At 40.3% G+C, this 26,962-nt stretch overlaps 1 protein-coding gene across 1 annotated transcript in view; it reads left to right on the top strand.

Moving 5' to 3' along the window:
• The window catches only part of VSNL1 (visinin like 1), a 103,650-nt gene that overhangs the window by 15,738 nt on the left and 60,950 nt on the right, over positions 1-26,962 (top strand). Inside the window, exon 2 of the mRNA XM_081265395.1 lies at positions 24,927-25,093. Within this exon, the coding sequence (XP_081121521.1) occupies positions 24,932-25,093 (162 nt within the window). The 5' untranslated portion in view covers positions 24,927-24,931. The remainder of the gene's footprint in view (positions 1-24,926; positions 25,094-26,962) is intronic.

Genomic DNA, 26,962 nt, shown 5'->3' with positions numbered 1-26,962 from the left:
AGTCACCTGAGGCCTTTACACGTCTAAGGGATGATTTCAGATATTCAAAATTCTTCATAGTTAATCCAGAAAGAAGGAGAAAGAGGAAGCCATGTCTTTTTGAAGTGTGCTGTTAACAGTCATTAGCACATATTGTCTCTTTGCCAGGGACTATGCCAAGTGCTTTACCTGCATATTACCTCACTTGCTGTCACAACAATCCAATGAAATAGATATTTTCCCTACTTTAAATGAAGAATTTGATACTCACAGAAGTCAAGTTACTTGCCTAAAGTTTGTAAGTGATAGCTCCCAGATCCAAATCAGAGCAGTGCTCACTTCATTTTGTTTCCTTTTTGTTTTCACTTTGCAGCTTTTTTTATGGAATACTAGATCCCTGTTTCATGAATTAATTTATTCTTTTAACAAATATTTATTGGACATCTATCATTTGCCTCTGTTAGTCCTTGTAGAATCAGAATCTAGTTGGAAAATAGGTATTAAACAAGCACAAAACAGCATCAAATTACAAATACAAATTAAGTGCCATAAAAGAAAATATGAGATGCTGTTAAGAAAATAAAACAGGATACCTACATGAGGATGTTTGAGGTACTAGATTCCGGAGAAATCCACTGAGGAATGTATTTCCAACTCAGCCTCCTGGGATTAGACTTGTTTACAGCTCCTGGGCCTTACACAGAAAGTTGTTGCTACATCTCTCTTTGAGAAGAAGGTCCTGGGTCTTTATCCGGGGATTTGGCATCTCCTGTTTTATGTGTGCTGCACTTATGGGGCCTCAAAAACAGAAGACCAGAGAACCTTGGTAAATCTCCAAGGGACCCTATGCTCTGATGGAAAATCTCCTGGATGGTTTTCCAATACAGACATCTGTAAGCACCTGTGTCAGGTACTCTTCCCAAACCCCAGGTTGCTTTTCATGTGATCTGGATCTGTAAGTCATTAAATATACCAAACACTTGTAAAAGGCTGTGTGCTCTCACAATTCCATGAAGAAGCATAAGGTTGTGCTGAAGAAGCTGCCAGAATACTTCTAAGGAATACAGAATTCAAACCTCCCCAGTGGGAACTGGAAATGGGTCATTCTGTGATTCTTAGAGATGTAGATATTAGGAATTAGCTGATAAAGGGTACAAGGAGATGCTGTTATTAACAGAGGCAGCAGGAACCAAGTTATTCAATAATGGCAGAAAAATATTTTCAAATGCATGTACTCTCACACAATGTTTTAAATAGTTAAAGAATGTTAGTGAAATAAAATGAGCATGATGTCATGAAAAGAAATACGGATTCTATAATCAGGCCTACATTCCAATACAACTGTCACACAATACCTCAAGTTTTGTGAATCATTTTATCTATAAAATTCAGGTAATGATACCTATATGACAGTATTATTGTAGTAATTAATATGACATACAAGTGTCATTTGATGGCTTGCCTTTAGAGGTGGTCATAAAGGTGATTTTATTGTAAGATTAATAATGCTGCACAGGGCTAATTGACACTGATTTCGTTATGTGCCTCTATCCAATGCTCACAACTCCATGTTAAGAATTTTTACTGTCCCTATTATAAAGATGAATAAGTTGAGACTTGGAAACGGTAAGTGACATACCCACATAACATAGCCAAAGAGGAGCACACCAGGTGGTCTGATTTCAAACCAATGTCTTCACTGCTCTCTCTCTTATTGAGTACTCAGTTATTATTATCAGTACATCATTATCATTATTATGATCATTATTTTAAATTCAAGGCTCTTAAGACGTATGACATTGTTTTCTGAGAGTAAAAGCTTGAAGATTATTTTTAAGATATTATATTTCTATTTTTTTAATTACACTTCATAATTTACCTTAGCAAATTGGAGTTAGACTCCACTTAAAATGGTAGGAACCCCCAAGTAAGCTTAAATAAGAAAGAAAGGTATTCCTCACTTGTATAAAGAAATCAAGAGGAAGAACTTCAGGGTGGTGACCAGTAGCTTCACAAAGTTCTAAGGAACCCAGACACCTTCAGCCTCTTTACTTTGCCACCCTACAAGGTCTACCTCATGATCTAAGTTGTCTGTAGCCATTCATGCTTTCTAGCCAGCAGGAAGAAGGAAAGGGAGGTGAGGGTGCCCCTTCCCCATTAAGGACATTTTCCCAAGTCACACCTGAAAATTGGCATAAAAGCCATTGGCCAGAATTTAGTCACATTTAGCAAAATTCCTGATAAAATTAAGCTTTTTATTTCTGAGGAAGAGAGAACATGGATTCTTGGAGGAAACCAGAGCCTTCATTCATCCTAGTAGTGACAAAATTTAGGTTATAATAGATATTTGAATTTAGGTTGTTAGCTCCTTTAAAATGTAATATATAATCATAACAAAAATAATAAAGTATGTTTTAAATTTATGTCTAAGATTATAGTTAACTAAGTTTTTTTTTACAAAGAACATTATTCTGGGTGTATAAAATCTTGGTATCCATGCCTGGTCTTTGCATCTAGCTCTTCATTTTGGTCAAATCACTTCTTTTTGTTAGTTTCATCATAGGTAAATTGAGAATTAAACTAGAATGTTTCTAATATCTTTTCAGTTCTACCTACAACTGAATGGTATATATAAATCTCATTCATTTTCTATAGTTTTAAAGTAATACAAATGTTATATGACAAAAATCTAACGAGGCAGTTTTCTCAGAATAGAAACATATTTGTCTTTTGTATCCTGCCTTATCACAAAAAATGGTTTAAGACTTAAGACTGTTCTTTGTTTTTGCAAAGTAATGTGATAAGAAAGGAAAATAAACAGAGTAAATATCAGAAAGGAGATTAAATTATCATTTTCCTGCTGGTTATATGCACATAAAACCCAAATGTCCAAGGTAAAGCAAAAATTAACAAAATTTGATAAGAAGATAAACAAAACAAATAGCCTTTTCTTTTAGTTTACCTGAAAGTATGCAGAAATGAAAAATAGGAATAAACATTCTATGCATAATAGCAACTAAAAGATAAAATATAAAATTTGTAAGAAAAAATGGCTGTAGATAGCAACTATAACGTCTTTTTGAAGAATAGAATGCATGATAACAAAAAATTAAAAGAATATGAAATCATCTATATGATTTTACATATATAAAAATTATAATGCAACAATGAATTGTTATTGTTGTTTAACATGGTCTTAAAGCTATCTGGAATTCTAAAGTTTAAGGTATTAAAGAGAATACTGAGGATAGGCTTTCTTTGCAAGATGGCTAAAATATACTATTGTTTCAATAAAATAAGATGAAATAGGCATAGAAATAGATACACTAATGGAATAAAATGGGGAATCCACAGGCTATCTCGGTTTCGATATTATTATTTTTTTAATGACCAACAAAGGAAGCATTTCAGTTTAGGGTTATTTATTAAATAAAGTATAGTTTATTTAATAAATGGCACTGGGTTAAATTGATTACCCATTTTTGTAGCCAAATCTGGACCCATATCTCATACCATATAAAACAAATTTCAAGTATACCAAAGACCTCAACTTTATAAGTCTTAGAAGAAATCTAAGACATAACCTAGATATAAGCAATTGAGAAAGCATATAGTAATGGGCATATTTAATGATTACATAAAAGATGTAAACTCCCACTAGGTCAAAAGATCCCATTAACATAGAAATTTGCAATGTGTTTCAGTAGCTTTAGAAGACAAATGCTTGTATCCTCAGGACCATCTGCCTGGTTTATAATTGAGACTGATTAAAATATACAAGATAGAGGAGGATCAGAACCACTACAAGAAGGAAAGACTTTGTATTTGGATGTGAGACAGTAAAACTATTTTCAGCAGTTTCTGAAGTTACCTCTTTGGGACTCAAAACTTTCCTCAGTGAAAGTAATGGTGGTTTGTCCAGCTCAGCAGTTCTAAACAAACATTGAGTGTCTATCACGTGCCAAGCCTATACTACGAAAACTTAGCAACAAAAATGACAGACTCCCTCATGGAATTTTATTATAACAGGGAGGACACAATGAACAGATGAATAAGAATTGAGCAGCCTTGAAAAAAAGGAAGAATATACTTCTATGGGCATACACAATAAAGAGAATAGCCTAGCCTAAGGACTCCAGGATAGAGACAAAGTGACTTCTAAGGATGAGTGAGACTCAGCCAGGTGAAGAGAGAAGATGCTTCCCACAGAAGGCACAGCATGCTGAAGGGCTGAGTTTGGTAGTGAACCTTGTAAGAAACTGGAGCTTCTTAACGGGAGAGCTGGGAGAGTGGCATTGGATGAAGCTGCACAGTTAAGTAACTGGTAGCCAGGCTACCGATTTGGGTGACCCTTACAAGTAGCATGAAGGACTTTTATTGTTTGTACTGTATCCCCTTAGGGCAGTAAAAAAATATTGAACATTTTAGAAAAAGAAGTGACTTGATAAAATGTGGCATCATCAAAAGATCCCTCTAAAGAACGGATTAGGGAGAAGCTAGGAGAAAATAGACCAGTTTGAGGCATGATCTGTCAGTTGTCCATGTAATAGATGATGTAGACTTGGTCTAAAGTGTGCCACACAGATTCAGAGACATGCAAATCTGAGCTATTTAAGAGGTGGATACATAGGCTAGATGTGTGGGGAGAGGGAGAAAGAAGGAGGGAAATCGTGTTCATGGACAGCTAGGTAGGAGATGGTACAATTCTTCAGATATAGCATCCTGGCCAAGCACCTAGTCTTCCTGAGGCTTTTTACAATAGAACCCAGAAGTTAATCAGAAAATGACCCTCCCTTCACATTGTTCTAGTGTTCATGGAAATTGGTTTTTGTACATCAGAATGAAAAATGTGACTCACCCCAAACTCTCTTACCCAGCCAGCAAGGTCTGTGATACCTAGACTTCTGAATTCCTATTAAATTCTACAGAGTTTCAATAAAACCTACTGAGGTTTCCTGAAGTCTACAGTTTCATAGCAATATCTCCAGCACTACCTAACACTCCTAGGACTTCTTTGTAATGCTTACATTTTTAAACTTCCAAGATTAGTAGTTGATTGAAAGAACACAGAGTAACAAATAGCTGCTATAAATGCAGCAACATTTAAAATCAATTCATATTTTAATAATAGCACTAGCACTGGCATACAATTGAATAATAGTGCAATGATATGTGAAAGATACAGTATTCTGTTTCTAAGGCTTAGTGTTCCCGTGGATTCATAGATCCTTGGCAATCATTTAGTGGATTCCCCCACCTCCATACTTTACCCCAGCAATTCCACATAACAAATTTGATTTTTCAAATGATTGTGAATATTTTTGTTTGAAATAAGAAACAAAGCTAAAGTTGAGATTTCCAAATGTTTCAGAAATCAAAACAATTATTTTTTTGTTTCCTGATGATGGCATTCTTTTCTGCTCCCTTTTAAGTTTGGTCCTAAGTTTAGAACCTAGAGTCTGTACCCATTGAGCACATTGCATTAAAGAAGTTTTATCTGCCTCTGAAAATTATTTTGCAAATATGAATTAATTGAGGATAAACATCAGAACTAGACCTACAGAGCTTTTGGAAATCAAAATTTTTTGAATACAAAATGTTTCTCTGCCAATATTTCATTTTCTTGCTCTGCAATTGAGCTCTGGATTCACTATTAATGGGTGATCCAGTACTTTTATTCCAGATCTCTGAAGGAACAGGTCAACTATTTTTATCTTTAGTTGGAGAACCCTTCCCACTATCCCCCCTCACCCATCTCATCAGCTGGTGGGAGCTGTGTCACTCTTGAGTCAGTGACTCAACCTGAGTTGGATTTGAGGTCATCTCTGCCTTAAAACAACTTACTTCTTTGAATATAAAATATTGATAGAGCCATTTCCATGAAAGAAGAGAAAGAACATATTAGTAACTGATATCTTCAATATGTAGGGCAAAGAACAACCAAGAAGGTGATATGGGGGAGGGGGGTTAACTATTTCCTGCCAAGAATAACTCAGGCACTACTTCTATGTTTTTCATAATACATTATCTTCAGGGCAAACCCAAACAGGTTTATAATATTGTCTTTATTTCACAGATGAAAACCGTATGACTTTAAGGCAATGAGTATTTCACTTGGTCATCTAGCAGATCCTGGCCTTTTGGCTCCAGAATTGAGCTCAAGCTGTCTGCAAGCTCATTGTAGGCAGGATGATCAGCTGTGCTGGGCAATAGTCAATACTGCATGCTTAGTGGTCACAATGAAGAACATTGACAAATCAACTTCAGGTCCATTAAGATAGCTCTTAAGATATAAAGGGAAACTAGTAGAGTAGAGGAAAGGGACAAAAGAGCAAGAGAGGAGGGGAAAGGAGAAGTAAATCCTGGGAACAATACTGACCAAATTATATTGTTATATCATGAGCATGTATGGATGAATAACAGTAAATCTCCTTATGATGTATAATTCTAGTGCACTAATAAAAGTATGGGAAATGAAGAAAAATATGAATAGGCAATATTTATATAACCTGAATTTGTAAGCTGTTTTTAAAACACACAAGAAAAATATTAAAATAGAAATAAAAATCATAGCTGGGTATGGTGGCACATGCTTGTAATTCCAGTGGTTCAGGAGGCTGAGGCAGGAGGATCACGAGTTCAAAGCCAGCCTCAACAAAAGCAAGACGCTAAGCAACTCAATGAACCCTGTCTCTAAATAAAATACAAACTAGGGCCAGGGATGTGGCTCAGTGATCAAGTGTAACTGAGTTCAATCCCTGGTACATACCCACCCCCAAAACAAAAACAAAAAAAAAAAGGAAAGAAAGCAAAATCATCATCCTAATATTCAAATTTAATTCTGTGATTATTTGATGTTTTATCTGATCTCTTACCAACGTGCATAATTCTTCTTTGACATAGTGGTGATATAGATAAGATTTTACCTTCAACCTTTCTTTGTTAAAGGCAATTGCTTTAATTATACTATTTTTTCAGTCACTCTTGTCTGTCTGCTGTTTATTTATGTGAAATTCTTCTTTGCCTTAAAAAGAAGCATTTAAGTTTAGGAAAGTGTATAAGGTAATATAAAATAAAACAGAAAACATGAATTAGAAAATTTCAAGAAAAATGGAAAACAGGGCTTCTGACTTCTTGAGCCCACACTTCAGATTGCTAAACAGAAGCTGCCCTGTGTGGCCCAACAGTCTCCTCTGTGCCTTCTTTGAGTGCTTCCAACCTGAAAGGTACCTTCAGGGCTAAGAGATGAAAGAAGCTACGCCTACACAGTGGCCTAAGATCATGCTCCATTTGTAATGAACTGCATATCTACCATTAAATGAGACTTTATTATACCACCTCATGAGACTGTGCAAAGTGGCCTTTAAGAAATTACCCTTATTAATGAACTTATGCTTAGAATGTTGTCCAAATACCAACAGCAGCAACTAAGAACGATCACCAACTCATTCTATGTGCTTTTGATGATGACCAGAAACCAAATGGCTCAAGGAATTAATCTCCTTCCAACTAACTGTTTCTATCTCAGAATTTAAAAACACCAAAATTTCTCAAATTGTCTTACAAAAATTTTGTTAAACTGCTCTGTCTAATAGAAAACTTTATTCAATCATTTTTAAAAGACATGCTGAATGCCCTATAGAGGTATGAACACGACAGTCTCCACCTGCAGAGTGGCCCCAAAATCTTGCAGAGTCAGGCAAGCAGACAAGCAGACAAGTATTGCAATGCCCAAAATCTAGCTTTAAGGTATGAACAGCAGATGCAACTGAGGTACCAACAAAGCATTTGTAAGACTATGGAACTAATCTGAATCTTCATTTGAGTTGGTGATACCAAACTTGCATGTCACAAAAATGAAATCACTTGACAATTACCAATGACATATCAGAAAAAAAAGTATCTTTTCCTAAATTTAAAATGGACATGCTTTAAGTTAGTAAAACTCTTCAGAGTTATGGCCTACTTTTCTATTTAGTATTCTGCTACATGTTTTCCTTGAAATGAACATGATTACTGTCTATGATAAGAGCTAGAGGAAAACATGATTATCCAAAATCAAAGATGGCCATTTGAGTGGTTAATCTTCAACATTGTGAAGCACTGAGAAAAAAAATCAGTCTGGATTTGAAAGAAGTCTGAATTACTAAATGCTATAAAAATAAATATTTTTTCATACACATGGAAAAGTTCAGAAAATAATATAAAAATATTCTTTGCCCAACTACAGAGAAATTACAAATATTAATGCCTTCTCATACTTCAAAATTGTTTTCATTTCTTATCTCAGTCCTTCTTACCTGCCTTTTTCCTCAGAAACAATTATTCTATTCAATTCGGTATGCATTTCTTTCAGGAATACTCTTTTTTCCATTTTTTTCTAAATGAGTACCATTTTGACTGGTTTTAATATTTAATTAAATGGTATCATTGTGTGTGTCATTGTCCAACTTGCTTCTATCAAAAAAAAACATTCAGAGAGCCCTCTTTATTCATTCATTAACTAACATTGCATTTTATCATGTGATAAGTCAATTATTTATTCCTTATTTGATGGACATTTTAGGTGACTTTTTTTTTTGTATTTCAAAGTTGCAATGTGCATCTGTTTCACATACCTGCTTTTGTATACATGTGGCGTCTACACGTTGAAATGGATCATGTTCTATAGGCATTTTCTGCTGCATTTGCTGTAGATACTCCTCAACTGACAATAGGGTTACATTCCAATAAGCCCATCATAAGAGAAAAATCCTGCAATTTGAAAATGTATTTAAAACATGTGATCTACTGAGCAGCAGAGCTTTGTCTAGCCTGCCTTACATATGCTGAGAACACTTACATTAGCCTATAGTTGGGCAAAATAATCTTACACAAAATCTTTTTTATAATAAAATGCTGAATATCTAGCTTCCACAAATGAGAGAAAACATTGGACCCTTGATTATCTAGTTCTGGCTTATTTCACTTAGCATGATGTTCTCCAGTTCCACTCATTTACCAGCAAATGCCACAATTCATTCTTCTTTATGGCTGTGTAGAATTCCATTGCATACATTTTGAATAGTTCTTTTTGGTTAACAGAAGGAACGGAGGACAATCTTCCGAGGAGGAAATGCAGGCTGGCATTTCCAACCTGGGAAACAGAAGAAATTCAGATTCCTTAAGACAGAGAAAGCAAGGCATAATGGTCACCCACCACTCTCTTAAATATCAGGGACTGCCCACTCTGGTGAATTTGAAGGTTAGATCATTGGTTACTATTTGGATGATGAAAAGAACCTGAAACTGAGCAGTAGACGACCTGGGTCCTGTTCTAGGTGCAGGTCTGCCCTTCTGACTTTATTTATTCTTTCTGCACCTCAGAATTCTCAAAATTAAAATAAGGAAGGTTAATTCAATTCTATGGATATCCTTTCAAGTGCTCTTATTTTAGTATAAGGCAACATAATAACTTAGAGGAGATGTCTCACCATTAACATTGATTTGCTACCACAGGACCTTGTGTGTTATAGGAATTTCTGATTTCTAGAATTTTCTAGTGCTTTGTACTAACAAACAATTTTGCTCTACTTCATCACTGTGGTTGTTGATATTTCATCTTTAAATCATATTCTGTTCATATCTTTTTTTAATAATTTTTTAAAGAGAGACAGAGAGAGAATTTTTTTAATATTTATTTTTTAGTTTTCGGCGGACACAACATCTTTGTTTGTATGTGGTGCTGAGGATCGAACCCAGGCCGCACGCATGCCAGGCAAGCGCACTACCACTTAAGCCACATCCCCAGTCCCTGTTCATGTCTTTTGCTATCAAATCCTTTCCCCCTTTATCTTTAAGCACCTCATATTTTTTCCATGTTGCTCTCTGCACTTGCCTGGTTTTCCACACTCCCTAAACTTTAAATATGTATATATTTATGTCTCAGTTTTATCTTTTGTAAAGTTTCTACCTTTGCTTCTATGTTTGACCTTAATGAATAGATAAATATGCTTCCCTCTGTTTATTTACTCTTTGTGTTTAGTCTGGTATGAATTATCTATTTATACTCTTTGATCATTCATATCTCCTTATTCTGATGATTTGCTTACAATTGGTATTTGATTTACATAAAAGCATACACATCTTCTTAGTTATTAACATTTTGTCTATAATTTTTGTTCTAATTTTTGTTTTAGTTTCTTTCATTTCATATTAAAATTAAATTTGCATGGTAAAATTTGATATTGTAACTTTGTTTTGACATTTGTCTTTATTCCAAATGTGAATTTTTTTAAAAAGAAATGGGTGCAGATATTATGGTTCTAACTTACTTTTTTCATCTAACTGCTATCAAGGGGTGACAATGTCAGGAAACAATTACATTTCATTTCTCCCTTGTTCTGAGAAGGTTCCTTGATAATGTATTGGGTGATTATGTATAGCTGGGTCTATTTTGAGACTCTCCATTCTGTTGTGCTGATCTATATGTCTATTTTTGTGCCAGTAAATCCTGCATTTATTTGAGGAGAGCTCAACTTTGCTCTCTCAAGTTTTGCTTCTGCAGGCTAAACATTCCTTGTTCTTGCACTTGCCCTCTTGTAGTGAGCATCAAGCTCCTTCCCCTCACCCTAGGGACTAGTTCAGCAGGCAAGCATGAGGTGACAGATAAGCTTCGGGGTACCCTGAGTTGCCAACCTAAGTTTGCCTTACTTGGGGAAGGAAGTGCCCAGGAAAGGACAATATGCCGGCAAAAAGGGGAACATGAGGAAGTCCTACACTGAAATGACAGTTTTTAATGTGTATAGAAACCTAGAAAAGACATTCTTGGTTTTTGCCTCCTCTAAGGAGGTAGAATAACTTGTGATGGCCATTATAACCCAGGGGGTACCAGGGTTCAGATTTCAATTGCACTATTTTCTTGCAGTGTGACCTTGGACAAATTTCTTAAACTGTCTGTGCATTGTTCCCCTCAACTGTAAAGGAAGACATAATGCTATCTACTTCACAAAATTGTTGTAAAGGTGAAGTCAGACAATCCATAAACAATACCTGTAGTTGGTAATAAGCTGTTACTACTGCCAAAGGTTTACTATTTCATTTGGTATTTTGGAGTAGTTATTATACACAATTTAATGTGGAATGAACAAGGTTAGAGAGGTTTAGTAGGCACCACCTAGTGGAAGTCCAGAGTGGCTATCTCACATCCTATTTAGACCCCCATGGCCTGGGCTCCTTCCTGTGGAGGTTACTTCTCCAGTGCACGGTGGGCAATGCTGATAATTGGTTCTTGGATTCTGTAGTGGTAACAGACAAAGCCGTAAATTCTTAGATAAAGGTAAATACAAGACTCAAACACAGTAGATGGTTGTCTTGAGGTTTCCTTTTCGTTCAACAGGGAAAGGAACTAGATGAATGGGAAGAGGCAATAGGATTTTACCTTAGTCTGTAAATTGGTGGTTTGGAAACCTGTCTCTTCAAATGAAGCACAACTCAGCATATGGCTCCAAGTGGCAGTGACACAGGCCTGGAGCATTTGTCATCCCCGCAGGGTGCCAAGAAGCAGCACTTCCTCTCCTGCAGCACCTGTTACCTGCGCTCTCAGAAGGCACATGGCTGGGAGGGAGGCAGGTGGAGGAGGCCACATTAGCAGCCAGCACATGGGGCTGCCAAGGCGAACACAACCGGAAGGTCTAATTTTAGCCCCCCATAGCCTTGGCCTGTCCCTTTCAGTCAAGATAGTTTTCATGTGCCACAATAAAGTGCTTTGTTCCAGCCTTGCTGGACACTTCACAAAGACCCAGCAAGGACAGGGTGAACCAAATTCAGAGTTGGACACACATCAAAGACAGGAACCTCCCCAGAGAGGGTCACCACCCCCTCACCCTCTGGTAACTGTGCCCTTTCCGTCCATCTCCATGAAGGGGCACGTGGAAGCATTTATCCTTCTGCATGACTCCCTTCCTATTCGTGTGTGTGTGTGTGTGTGTGAGAGAGAGAGAGAGAGAGAGAGAGAGAGAGAGAGAGAGAGAGAGAGAGAGGAGAGGGAGAGAGAGAACTTTCTGGTGACTGTTCATCCACAGGTGACTTTACTCCTTCATGTCAGAGATTTGAAATCTACTCCTTCTCTTCATCCCTCCCTAACAAAACTCTGTATATTTGGATCTTTTTGTTTGTTTGTTTTTTTCCTAATATGTCATGGAAAAAAACATGTCATGTACCAGATGAAGAGCCAGAAATAATTGTACAACTGACCAACTGCATCCATGGTTTGTTTCTTAAAATGACCTGGCTGATTAGGTGAGGCAGAAACTTGCGTGGAACTTGCACCCATGGGGAAACTAAAGTTCGGTGAGGACACAGAGTCTGCCAAGGTCACACAGGGAGTCACTGGCAGAGTTAGAACTGAAACCCAGTGCTGTGGGGAAAGCTGTGGCCCATGAAGGGATCTAAGTGCAGAAAGCCCACCCAGGCCTCTGGGAGGACCCTAGGAAACTTGCAGAAGATGTCAGCTGGGTTTGTGGTCAGTGGTTCCAGGTTAAGGACCCAGAAGGTTGTGTTTTACTTTTAGAGAAAAATCATCATTTCCTTATTTCCTGGAAGGAGGGTAGGTTAGGTTGGCTCAGAGATGTTACTGTTTCCAAAGCCTTCTTGAGTCCCTTCCCTTGCTCTTCAGGTAGCTTTCATTCTCCACTTCACTGGACATTAGACCCAGCCTTAGGAACTCAGAAGTGATGATCTGTGGAGTCATCGACTTTTTTGATCTTTGAGCTTTCTATATTCAAACTTGAATTTCGATCACTATAATGAGCATTGAGTAGAGCTTCAAGCATTTGCAAAGCTCTCTCCTGTCTTACAGCTCTTTGAGCCTTGTGATAACACGCTGACATTGGCACTGTTATCATCAGTCTCACAGGTGACAAACGAGAGCCCTGGAGAAGTTGCTGACATGGCAGATCCTGACCCATCCATCTTGATTTTGACACTGTGTCCCCGTTAGCTTCTGCGATGCTGAGATGGCAGCCTGGGGTTTTCCTGAACATCTTTTCCATATTCATCACTTCACCCAGAGTTAATAGGATGACTGGGAACTAAAGCTCTTTGGCATACAAGTATATCCTGAAATATTGCTGTGAACTGAGTGAAAGGATGCAGTTCTGATGGGAAGCCCCACCACAGTTCTTGTTTCAGGATTTCCAAGATTGATGCATTTGTGAATAAACGACAATTGTTTCTTTAAATGGAAATTGTATTTTTGCATTTTTTTCCTGATGATAAATGTCGTATGTGCTCACTACAGAAATTCAGAAAGATATGGAGAGGAAAATATTACTAGTACACTGCTCACAGTTACGTTGTTAAGATTTTGATGTAAATTATGAACTGGTCAGACTTCCCGAGCACCCAGCTTCAGCAAGTGTGTGTGTGTGTTAGGCAAGAGCAAGGTGATACTATGCACTGTTTTGTGACCTGCTTTTCCCACTGAGCAGTTGATTGCAATATCTCCTTTCTTCTACTTTCGTCTTTTTTGGGGGGCATCAAGTATGCACTCAGGTTAGTAACACCACTGAGTTCCTGGCACATTCCATCATGGCCTATATGGAGACCTCCTTGCAATTTCTTATATGTTTTTAATTTTTCCTTATCCTCTATGTTGACTACACTCCCTTCCTCTACTCTGAGATATTTAATATATGTCTTCAGTCAAGTGTTTATCCTTGAAACTATGGTGTTTGTTTGCATATTTCTGTTTTAATTTAGATAAACGACGCTGAGTCAATACTGATACATGTGAGTCCATGCAGACCTCCAGTGTCACTGTTAATCACTCCATTTTCACCATGTAGCACTACCAAAATTTATTTAGTCTGTTTCCTCTGAGAGACATTTTTTAAAAAAATCATTTTGAACAATGCTGGAGTACCTCTCTTGTAAATATGTCTCTAGAGAGTGTTGTCTCTATGATTATTTTCTTGAAATAATTTTGAGGGACTGCTTTTTAAAATATTCTTTATGTAATCTTTCAATTTCTGCAGGTTTTGTTGCTGATTTCCTAATAAGAAGCTCAGGAGCTCTCTCTTGTGCATTCTCTCTCTCTCTCTCTCTCTCTCTCTCTCTCTCTCTCTCTCTCTCCTTTCCTCTCTCTCTCTCTCTCCACCTTGCTTGTCTCCCACTAATGGCACTTAGTACAGTCATCTTCGATCTGTTTCATAGTCTCTGTTTTAGAACTCAGCTGATAAATTCTAGATGCTGGTGGCAGGGATCAGAGAATAGTTAATTGATTCAACAATATTTCTGGGTACCTGCTAAGTTGTAGGCTCCAAACTAGGTGTTGGGTGAGTGACACAATCACTCTGTCCTTGCAGATCCCCACATGTGGTGCGATGGGAGACATGCATGACAGATACTGCCGTGGCAGGATGCAGGGACAGTAGCTGTGCAATGTGCCATCAGCTTGTTATAGAAAGCCAGACAACAAAGTCATTGATGAGAAGCCTTCATGGAGTTCACTAGAAAAGCATGGTGCTATTAATGGGAACTGTCTTCAAAGCAAAAAGAACCCCAAAAGGAAACCATCAGAGAGGTTGGATATGATACAAGAGGTTGGAGCACAGGGTGGATGCATGGGGAGCATGGAAACTAAAGGTGTGCTGGGAGGGGAGAAGGATGGGAAGAACAGACCCTGGCGAGCAGGCCTGGGAAGTACTGGAGCTCAAAATAAGCTAGGGAGAGACCACTGCAGGGTTTAAACAGGAGTGACATGAGAGGGGTTTGTGGTTTAGAAAGATCCTTCAAGCTGCAGTGTGAAGATGGATTTGAGCAGGGCAAGACTGAGGATGGGGAAGCAAGGTAGGAGGCAACTTCCATCATCAGGGTGAGAAGTGATAATGGCCCGGACCAAGGCATTGGAAGCAGAGGGAAGTAGACAGAGTTGAGTTAGGGGGTAGATGCTACTAAACTACTTAACTCGATAATTGATTAGATACAGGAACATGAAGGAAATAGAGAAGCTCAAGATAGCAGGATGAATGGGACCCTGGGAAGATGGCTGGGCCATTACCCCGAGAGAAGAAAAGAAAAAAAGAGATTTTAGGGGAAAAGGAATATTGGGATACATCGGTTTTGATGTGTTTGTAGGAAACAATGGTGGAAAGGCATAGCAGGCAGCTGGAGACATTATCTAGTATTCAGGAAAGATGCCCTAGAGAACAATTTGGAAACCATACAGAAATGCTGAGTTAAAAATTTTGTTGAACAAATAAGGAATTGATTGATTTTTTGCATCACATTTTCTTTTTTTTTTAAGAGAGAGGAGAGAGAGAGAGAGAGAGAGAGAGAGAGAGAGAGAGAGAGAGAGACAGAGAGAGAATTTTTAATATTTATTTTTTAGTTATTGGCGGACACAACATCTTTGTTGGTATGTGGTGCTGAGGATCGAACCCGGGCCGCACGCATGCCAGGCGAGCGCGCTACCGCTTGAGCCACATCCCCAGCCCTAGCATCACATTTTCTTCAGGTAGAACATTTTACTTATTTAAAGCCATCTTCATAGTAGAACATCAAAGTTAAGTACCTTTTTGGAATTTCTGTAGAGATAACAAATTTCCCTTGGAGGGGAAGAACAGTGGCCTGAGACTCAGGAGATGAGTGGATTGTGACTCGGTCACTACTGCAGACACGTGGGCGTGCCATTCACTCCTCCAATATCCCAAGCCTCACTCTGAGAGGAAGGAAAGTGGTGCACCCCTGATGCTTCAGGCCCAGCCCCGTGACAGGGATGTGCAGATGACGTGGGACACTCCTGGTCTGCTCTTCTCTCTCAGCAGCTCCCTGCTGCTCTGAGATAAGGGCCACGGGCCCTTCCCACTGGGACTTGGCAGCACAACCTAGAACACAATCTGTTGGACAGAAGGCTGTGATTATTAATGAAGGCATTTCCTCTGCTACCTCCCAGGACTAAGTGAGGTTCTGACACTGCCAAAGGTGGCCCGTTTCCTTTCATAAAAGCCAATGCTCAGAAATACATAGAGTGGTCGGGACACGCAGGGAAATAAGAATAAGATGCAGAAAAGGGGGTGGCTGCTTGAGACAGTCCCCGATGAAAGGCCACCAGCTATTAATCAGCTCACACTTCTGCTCAGTGGGTGAGCGAAGAACTGGATGGAAACCGTCCACTCAACAGTTGATGCTCAGTCTGGGCTGTGGGATCCTTGGTGACTTTCCTCTGTTGGGCCAGATAGGAAGCACGTTTGCATACAAGAGAATCCGCAGGACAATAGTAATTTCCCTGTCTCACATTTTGGGTACTTCTGTTCACACATACCAGGCTTAGTACCAGGTATTAAGGTTAGAGTGACTCAGGGTCACAGTCGAAATCCTGAAGTGTCCACCTTTTGAAGAAGTTCATGTGCTGGATCCCCATAATGAGGACCGGTAAAGCTACTGTCACTGAATTCCTGCTTAATGTTTGAAAAGGCACTATCAGAAAAAAACTCAACATGATATTTTACATATCCTGTTTACATCCCCAAGAGCAAAGAACATCATTTTCATTTAACAAATAAGAAAACTGATGTTCCATTGGGCTAAGTAACTTATCAAAAGTCATATACTTTGTATTTAAAGGAACACCATTTGATTCCAGGTCTGACCCCAGCATGCACGTGTGTGCGCGCGCGCGCGCACACACACACACACACACTCTAAACTCAGTCCAAGTGAAACTAGAAGGGACATCAAGCCTAATAGAAAGGAAAGGGAACCAACAAAATGGGGTTCAAGAACACTGAGTAGAAACTTTTCGAAAAGACACAGGCTAATGCCAGGCTACACAGAAGGCTTTGGCCTGAGTTCTCCTCCTCAGATGCTTGGGAAAAGTTTATCCTTTCTTAGAAAGCAGGGAAAAGATGGAGATTCATCTGACTTTCATGGTCTGAGCTTACAATTTTGACCCTTTGCTTTATCAGAGTTTCAGAAGCCCTGGTCCCCACATTACCAGTTGGATTTTTGCTGGTGAACAACTAGCAAGACCCAAAGACTAATGTCCACTGGCAGCTCCCACCTGGAGTCAGGGATGTGCCTTTTGTCTAGCTAAGACCCTCCGACCACTTCGGGCTCAGGCCCTGCCCTGCAGAAGTCAAGCTCAGGAGGAAACATGGCTAGAAGCAACTAGGACAAGCCCACGGAGGGAGACCACTCTTCACACCCTGGCCACATACACTGGCTCTTCCCATTCCACAGGGCCTAGGACCTTTACCCACCTCAGTACACAAGAATTAAAGGCCTGGGCACAGCAGCAGCCTACAAACCGCATGTGAGGGCACTCTGGGCTCTGTTACCGCCTGCCATGTTCCCTGACATAAGTGCCCTGACCTCCCCCTGGCAACCTCTAGAAGACAAAAGGGTTGGATCAGATGATAGATCCCTGGGACCACTTCTACGTTTACCTCCATGTCTTTATCACCCCTTTGTGAATACACCTGTTGCCACCTGCTTGAACGGTGCCACTGCCATCAATGTTTTTTTTTCTCATTTCCTCATTTATTATAGATCAAATATGTACTTTCTCCTTTTATCTTGAGTCCCCAAGGATGAAGTCTGTGCCTCGGTGCCTATTTCATGCTTGCAGGCCAGAACCTCAGTTGTAATCCCACGAGGTTCAGGTTCAAGGCAAAGTCATTGAGAACACCATGCAAAAAGACTTCTCTTTGCTGAAGCTGCTCTGGTTTCCAGACACGGCATGAAATGCCAGCCTGTGATCAACACTCTCCCTGTCCCGTGGGAAATGCTGCTGGGGCCTTGTGAATACTTGACTTTGGAAGGATGAAGACGAGAGGAGTAGAAAGAGCCAGAGCGTCAGATATTCAACTTTATTAGAAAAGAAAGCTGCACACGAGGTGCTGGGAAACTCTGAGGCATGGACGTCAGTGTTGTTTCAACAGTCTTCAGAAACTGGAAACCTCATTTGTTTATAGGATTCACAGGATTTGGTGATGGAGGTGGTTTCAACGCCTTTGTGTAGAGACAAACATGCTTTGAGTGTTTGACACAGGTGTGTAGAGACAAACATGCTTTGAGTGTTTGACACACTGCAGAGGTCGGGGGACACCCAACTGGGCAGAAGACTTGGCTTCTCAGCTCAGGATCACCTGCCCTTGGGCTCTGAGAGAGCCCATCACTGTTCTGAGCCTCAAACCTCCAACCTGAACCCAAAGGGTTGACCCAACAGAGTCCAGAGGCAAATCTTTCAGGCTTTGGTCTTCTTCAGTGTGTCAGGTTTGAATTTTTAATGCTAGACCCCAGCACAGGGAACTTGAGAGCATATCAGGGATGCCAGGAAGGGAGCAGAGGGAACTTGGGTTCCGCCTGCACTGCTCTGGGTGTTTTCTGCTTAGACCATCTGCTTTGGCTTCTCTTCATGCTATGCAGCAGTATACCCCAAGTTGACAATCATATTCGCCTGAGTTGCAAGGATGTGTACAGATTTCCCCCGAGGGAGGGTCCCATGGACCGTGTTGACAAAGTAGCCAGGGGTGATTCTGGCATCTAGGCAGGATTAGGAAACACTCCTTAGGAGTTCTTAGCTGGAGCAGTCCTAAGTGAAATTGCCTGCTTGGTGGGACTGTGTCCCTGTGTCCCCATTGTGCACCATAGCTCTCTGTTGTGAGCGCTCGTCTTCCCAGGCTTCACATTCCAGAGTTGCAAACATCTCCTGCGTTCAGGTCTGAGTCCTTCAAGGATGGGACTGTGTCTTCCTTTACATCCCACCATGTCAACACAGGGCCTCATAGAAGATGCCTAGCCATGTCTGCCCAGTTGAGTTTCCTTGGGGTTCTCTGCCTTCTTCCATTAAGTTAATTGTACCCTGGTCATTACTGACACAAAACCACAGTGACCCAAGTTCTCTCTGCTCCCTTCCTGGCATCCCTGATATGGTCTCAGGATCCCTGTGCTGGGGTCTAGCATTAAGAATTCGAACCTGACACACTGAAGAAGACCAAAGCCTGAAAGATTTGCCTCTGGACTCTTTTTGGTCTTTTCATGGCAAAAGCCAATAGAGAAGGATCACAGAGGAGGCAAGATTAGACTGAGCCTGGCATGAAGACTGAGGTTTAGACAGGTGCCAAAGGATAAAAAGGTCATACCAGGCAGGAACTCTTGCAGACTATTTCATGTGCAGGCGAGGAGCTTGGGGCTGGAAAGGCTGACCTGAGTCGTCAAGCACCAGAACCAGCCGGACTCCCATTCAAGTCTCTTTCCATGCTAGCTGGCATCACATTCCTTCCAGGGACCTGCAGCCCTAGTCTCTAAAGCCCTTTCTTCTGCGGCTCTGGGCCGATTTCCAAGCCTCTTACCCACTGATGTGCTTATGCTGCTGTGTCTCTACACATGTGGCTGTGCTGCTCCATCTCAGCCACTCAGACTTTAGATGAATCTCACCAAGAGGCAGCCAGGCTGACTGCCGAATTACCTGGGAGGAGCTGGCTGTGCCGTTCTGTGTGCCTCACTATAGTCAATAGGCCCTGGTATGTCCTGGGGAGCTAGAATTAAATAGAGAGGGAAAGGAAGGAGCTCAGAGCAGTGCACACAGACACACACACACACACACACACACACACACACTTTAACGAGATCTTCTTTAACACCAAAGAATCTATGTAGAGAAATGGATGCAGGTGCTTCCCAGCCTCCTGCTAGAAACTTTCTTCTAGGAAGTTCTCCTGCCCACCCCTCACCCTCCTGCAGGATACTCTCTTTCATGCTGTGCCTCCTCTGCTCTGGAACCTGCTACTGAGACAGGATAGGACATGAGTGGCAGGTGAACAGACCTAAGGCAGACAGAGCAGTTGGAGGTGGTCGCAGAATTCAGGCAAGAGAAGATGATGTCCTGCTTTAGAAAGCCAAGAGCACGGGAGGACTCTCTTCAGCCTGCACTAAGCCTTCACTTGCTGGTTGAGCCAGGGAAAATGGTTTAATTTCCCCAGCCTTCAAAATGCTCATCACTAAAAGGGGAAAGATGATTATCTCTCTCTTAGAGCATTGTTATATTAGTTAGTTTTAGTGCACAAAATCCTCTAGTACACTACAGTTGTTTTTTAAAAAATACCATTTTTCCTGGGATCATTTGCAAGTAAGTGGGCTGGACTTTCCTTTCCCAGAGCTCTGTCTTTAAGGAGTTCTCTCAACCTCCAAAGCCCTTCCGCCAGTTCCTTTTTGTGTGTAGCACTGAAATTCTCTCTATTGAAACACAAAGTGACGAATCCCTTAGCTTTGGGGTGGGGCTGCATTTTACTTTGTTGCCTAGAACAACAGCTTACAAGGAATGCACCCTGGTTTGCATCCCCTCCCTTATTGGGCAACAAAATGCTCAGGTTCTGACAGGCTCTCAGGTAAAACCCGGTAGAGCCAATGTGGGCTGAGACGAGCCAATCTGAAGTCTGTCACCCATATTTGACAGTCACAAAACTTGTTCAGAAAAATCAGTGAATGGTGGAGTTGGGAGAATCTTAAAGATTGTCTGATCCAAATTGCTCATTTTTAAATAGGGAAACTGAGAAGAGGGAAGGAAAGTATTTCACCCAAGATGACAGAGTAATTTGAGAGAGAGAGAGAGAGCTGGCACTCTCCCTCCTGCCCCTGCTGCCCACATTATGTCATGGAAACTCTTTTTTTTTTTTAAAGAGAGAGTGAGAGAGTGAGAGAGGGGAGAGAGAGAGAAGAGAGAGAGAGAGAGAGAGAGAGAGAGAGAGAGAGAGAGAGAGAATTTTTTTTAATATTTATTTTTTAGTTCTCGGTGGACACAACATCTTTGTTTGTATGTGGTGCTGAGGATCGAACCCGGGCTGCACGCATGCCAGGCGAGCACGCTACTGCTTGAGCCACATCCCCAGCCCATGGAAACTCTTTATTGGGAATATTAAAAGATTTGCTGTCATTTTTACCCTTTCTACCAACCAGATCCCATAATGAGAACCACTACTTGGCCCATGTCACAGCAGCCCCAAACAAAAGCAGCACAGGTGGGAGCATCAATCCATCCACACTTCCACTCACCCAACAAACATCACCAAGTGCATCTTCTTGCCAATTACTGAGGACCCTGAGATAAAAGACACAGGCCCTGCCTTCCAGGTGCCCAGAATTAAATGAAGAGAAGAGACAAGAGCCCTCTCTGGGAGGGCAGGCTGTTTTCCATACAATTAAGTCAACATTCCTTCCCCTGAGGAGTTCCTTTTCTAGCTTGTGACTGCTCCTCATATCTATGTTATGAGGTTGATTTTCCTTGGGGGGGGGGATGAAAATACCCAGTTGCCTCTGTTCCCCTAATTTATTCACTTCCTCAAAAAATACTTGTTGAATACCCAGAACAAATTACAAAAGATGCAAAGAGAATTAAGTCCCCTCTCCCAAGAATCTAACAATCCATTGGAGAAATAAATGACGATCAAGGGAAGGAAGACAACAAGGACAAAGAGTGTCCACATCTGCAGGGAAAGCTTCTCAGAAGTGGTACATGAAGCTACATAAAGAAGGAGAAGAAGTCCGCTGAGCAGACACAGGGGGAATGTCACTCTAGGAAAAGAGAATACTCAGAGCCATGGGAGTATGGAACACTTGTAGAACCTGTAACAGTTCATTACTGTTAGCATATGAAGTGCAAAGACAGATTGGCAGAACATAAGGATACAAGGATGCAGGGACGACGGACTTATACCATGCTAAAGAGATGGGGCTGCAGCCTGGACAAAAAGAAGTATGGAAGGTTTTAGGGCACAAATCAGATGGCAAGGCTTTTATTTCAGAAATTCACTCGGCCGTGCGGAAGATAAGTTGAAGTTGGGGAGCTCAGGGAGGAGGTCAATCATCAACCCAGAGAGGACCTGATGAGGCCTGGTGAGGGCAGAGGCAATATCATGCCAAGCCAGGCCAGAACTTGACTTTCTGCATGATCCACCCATTAGCCGGCACACCTAAGCAGTGGTACTGACCATGACCCATAACCACCTGGGCTGCAGTTATGCACTGAGTCTCCAAAGCTGTGACTCATGGTCCTGACAATGCTCCTTCATGTAGAAGAGACTGTCTCCTGCCAGCCAGAGAGAATGGTTAAGGCATCACAAATGCTCCGTGGACAATTCCAGTTTTCTTGAATTGATACATTGTTGAGTTTCTAAAGGCTCTTGGGAGAGGTGGTTTTTAATACCCTTTAATCCATTTTTCCATCATTAATACAAAGTCACTTCTGAGCTTGTGGTTTTAATAAATCTGTCTTTTCCAAACAAGGCAGCCCGTCTGGCAAAGAAAAATAACCTTCTTTCATCCCTTCCTGGAACTGTTTCAGGTCCCTCTGACCTTCCTGCTTTTGCTCCCCCTGTTCCTTCCTCTGAAATAACATTTGTCCTCCAATCTAAGATTATGCGCTGGAGTCTTGTGGATCCAGGTTCAAATTTCCAGCTTGGCTCTGCTGAGCTGTGTGATCTACAAGTCACCCAGTGTGCTGAGCTTCAGGGAGCTGCCCTCATCCTTGCTGCCCAGTTGTCTTAAAGTGTGAGAAATGTTCCATTTAGTGCCTTCTCCCCAGGCAACATTCCATATTGAGTGGTTCTCTGTTAAGTGAGGTTCTAGATTAATAGTGAAGGTCTATACTTCTCTACTTAAAAAAAAAAATGAAGTACTGAAAGGTTTGGCAAAAATACATTTTTTTTTGATTGTCAGGATAACCATGAATTACAGTTTTCTTACCCAAATTAATTAACCCTGATACCTGAGTGCCCACTTGATTTCCAAATCCAGCTGTGGCATCCCACAACTTACAATTAAGAGACAGTTGCTAATAAGAGACTTGGAACTTGAAATCAACAGCAAAACATGAGAAGCTCCACAGTGAAGGGAGAGTCGCTGACCCCCAGGTCCTTCTCTCAAACCCAGGAGCCTGGAAGGTAGCTGACAGCCAGTGCTGTATGCAGCTAGGATGGGGCTCCGGTGGAAGCTTTCCCTGGAAGTAGTAAGCTTGGTCAGGTTCTATTATGGTGAGAGAGTTGTTCAATGTTAGGGCAGGTTACTGACAGTGGGTGTGGAGTCTCCTTTAGGAGAAGCTTTAAAAAATAATAACTGCAAAGTATGCGATGAGATTATCCCTCTTGACTGTTGCAAGTATAGGCCTGCCTGGATCTTGGGTTGAAAACCCATTTCAAGCATGTTGCAGAATGAGGTCCACTTGCATAAATTCTTCAAAACTTAACTCGCTCACCTATGACTCGATTTTAAAGATCTTCTGGTATTTTTCTTATTCTGGTTGTCCCTCAGATTTTCAAGATTCTCTTGACCTTTTGAAACACTCTGAGGTTAATTTGTCATGCTTTACTGATATTATTATTATAAAACAGAAATCTGAAAGGACATTCAAAAATATATCCTTAATTTTCCAGCACGAGTACAACTACTATAATAATTTCTAAATATTCTTTTGGGTCTTTATTTACCTACTCATTTCTTAATTAACCATCACAGTAAAGCGGAGAGAACTTTATTATGTCTGCTTAATTTAGTGAAGAAATTAAAGACAGCATGGTTAATTAATACTGCCCTAAATAACACATAAGTTAAATGGCCATGTCAGGAGTAAAAATTAGGAATGACTCCAAATTTTTTCCCATCCCCTGGCATGCTAATATGATGTTAGCCACACACCTATCATTAGTATAGGTAACATTATCTTATGTACTATTATTTTCCTTCCTATCAATAACAATAACAACTTGGAATCATGTTAACTAAAGTTCACTAACTAATCTCTAGAAAAAGCCATTAAAGTTTTGTCAATTCTGAAGACGAAGTATAGGAAGTTTATAAAAATAAAAGAAGTAGAAATTAATGTGAGTTATTTTTATTTAAAAAAAAATCTACAGCTTTAGAACTAGGTCAACTAAATGCACTATGATTACTTATCCAGATCCCCTCCCCCCCCCTATTTTTTGTTGTTTTTTTTTTTTAACTTTTGGTGGTGGTGGCACTAGGGAATGAGACCAGAGCCTTACACATGCTAGGCAACTGCTCTATCACTGAGCTACATCCCCAGCCCTTTCTATTTTATTTTGAGACAGGGTCTCACTAAGTTGCTTAGGCTGGCTTCTAACTTGTGATCCTCCTGCCTCAGTCTCCTCCATAGCTGGGATAACAGATATGCACCACCACACTCAATTCTAAGCCATTTTAAAAACTTTTTTATTTGTTGTTTTTAGTTATACATGATAGTAGGATATATTTTGACATATCATACATACATGGAGTATAACTTCCCATTTTTGTGGTTGTACGTGATGTGGAGTTATACTGGTTGTATATTCATATAAGAACATAGGAAAATTATGTCCAATTCATTCTACTGCTTTCCCATTCCCATCCCCTCCGTCCTTCCCCTGACTCCCCTGTATTCAATCCAGTGAACCTCTACGCCTCCCTTCCATCACACCTGTCTTGAGTCAACATCTACATATCAGAGAAAGCATTTAGCCTTTGGTTTTTAGGGGTTGGCTCCAAGCCATTTTTGATCAATTGGTTATAAAGTCTTCTTATTGTTCTTGTCACTAACCCCATTGAAAATCCCTGTGATCTAAATGTAGAATTAGACACCTTGGCAGCAAGTGCTAATGAATCATAACTCATAGAAGGAGAACTAAATGCTTCCATGCACTTGATACGAACAACACAAAGAGGAATGGCTGCCTGGTTTCCACTTGGGGGTCCATGCCTTGTGACAAGTGACACAAGGAGAAGGGTGAGCCTTGCAGCCCTTGAACTGTCCAAAGAGTCTTTTTTGCTCCTAGAACACAGAGTAGAGTGAGGCAGACTTGGGGGACTGTGATCAGACACCCCAGAGTGAGTCCCAGCTAAGGGGCTGCTCAGATCTCCTCAATTAGAAATGGGCACCGCCACAGCACTAACGGCCTCCATTTGCTTTTCTGCAGGCAGAATGGGGAAACAAAATAGCAAACTGGCCCCCGAAGTCATGGAGGACCTGGTGAAGAGCACGGAGTTCAATGAGCACGAACTGAAGCAGTGGTACAAAGGGTTTCTCAAGGACTGCCCGAGCGGGAGGCTGAACCTTGAAGAGTTCCAGCAGCTCTACGTGAAGGTAGGGCGCCCAGCCTTTCATTTCCTGGGCTGGAAAATACTGTGTCGGTGAAATGTAGCTTCACGTGGAATTTTAACTGGAAGGAGTCAGTTTGTTTCAATTCTGGCAGTTTTCTAACCAAAAAGAAGAATGGGCACTTTTTAAAACTGCAAGTTTAAAAGTATTTAAAAAGTATTTGTGTGTGTGTGTGTGTGTGTGTGTGTGTGTGTGTGTGTGTGCGCGCGCGCGCGTGCACACATACATATGTTTAGAGATAAATCAAGAGGTTTCTGAACAAGAAGAGTAATTGTTAAAACACTGAATACTGTTTGAAAGATGACAACATCTAGTGAAAAACCAAAGAATCAGATAATTGGGTTTGCTGATAATTATTAGCAGGTTTCTAATGACAACATTGTTTTGCTTTTTAAAGGTTGTGTGTGTGTGTTATCTCTGTTAAAGGGAAAGTACCTGAGAGGGCTGGCTGTGGTGGCACATACCTGTAATCCAGGCAGCTGAGGAGGCTGAGGCAGAACAATTGGAAGTTCAAAACCAGCTTTGGCAACTTAGAAAGGCCATAAGCAACTTAGAGGGACCCTGTCTCTAAATAAAACATAGAAAGGGCTATGGATGTGGCTCAGCAGTTAAGCACCCCTGAGTACAATCCCCAATACCAAAAATAAAAAAATAAATAAACAAAGTAACTGGGAGGGACTTTTCACCAAGAAAGATCCTCTTATATGCCATAAGAACCCAGATTCCTACAACAACCCATTTCAAAGAAAAAGGTGTGATATACCTCAGCATCAATGCCTATATCATGGAGTCTTAACTTCTTAAATTATTTAGAAGCTACTCTTTGCCTGAACATTAATTGGAACTGTCCCATAAAGTATAATTTTTCTCAAGTCATAGTGTTGTGGTTTGTCTATGTTTATGGAATTGTGTTGGTTCTAGTTTTGGCATGACTTAAGTCTTTCCATTTTGTGTATACTATATAACAATATACATGTGAAAGAAATACATTTTTTAGCTACTTCTGACTAAAATACCAAATAAAAAACATTGCTTTTATCATTTAATTGAGCAAATGTGAATTGGGTAATATGAACTCTTCAGATACATATGTGTGTGTGAGAAGCTTGTATCGAATGTTAAACATTGTCATTTTCTCTGAGGCTAAATATTTCCTGTAGCCTGTGATCTAACAATTTCACTTCTGCCCGAGTTCAAGAAGGGACATGTATAAGAATGCTCACAGCTGCAACAAAACTTGAAAGCAGCCCAAATGCTCATCAAAGGAAAAGTGGAAAGTAAGCTGGAATATTTTTACAATAAAATATTACACAGCAGTCAAAATATTTGATCTCCAGAAAAAACACTAAAGGCAAAATAAGTTTCAACAATTCTAAATTAAACAAAAATAAAATTAAAACATGCGTTATAGGACTACAAATAAATGCAATAAAATGTTATTAAAAAGGAAAGCAAAGAAAGGAATGAAAAATACAGGATCCAGGTCAATGGTTGCTTCTGTTAGGAAGAGGTAAGACAGGGAATGGGGAATGACTGTGTGGTGAAATATAGACTGTGTCATAATCATAGATGCTGTTTTTATTGGTAGATTTGCAAGTGCTTATTGTATTAAAAGCCAACTAAATAAATGACAAGCTATTGCACGGGCCACTGAGGAACCCAGGCTTATGACTAATCCAGTGTTGTGTACCTGGGGCCCCACAGGTATATACAAAATTATTTCCTGAAATGTGTGTAGAACGGTATGGTGTGTGTACATGTTATAAGATCACCATGACATTCCTAAGAAGATTGATTAATTAATTATTATCTTATAGACATCTTTATATAGAGATACTGATAAATGCATCCATT

The sequence above is a fragment of the Spermophilus citellus genome (genome assembly GCF_964194105.1).
Source record: "Spermophilus citellus genome assembly, chromosome: 13".
In the NCBI taxonomy this organism is placed as follows: Eukaryota; Metazoa; Chordata; class Mammalia; order Rodentia; family Sciuridae; genus Spermophilus; species Spermophilus citellus.
This window is presented reverse-complemented; position numbering and strand designations above follow the sequence as displayed.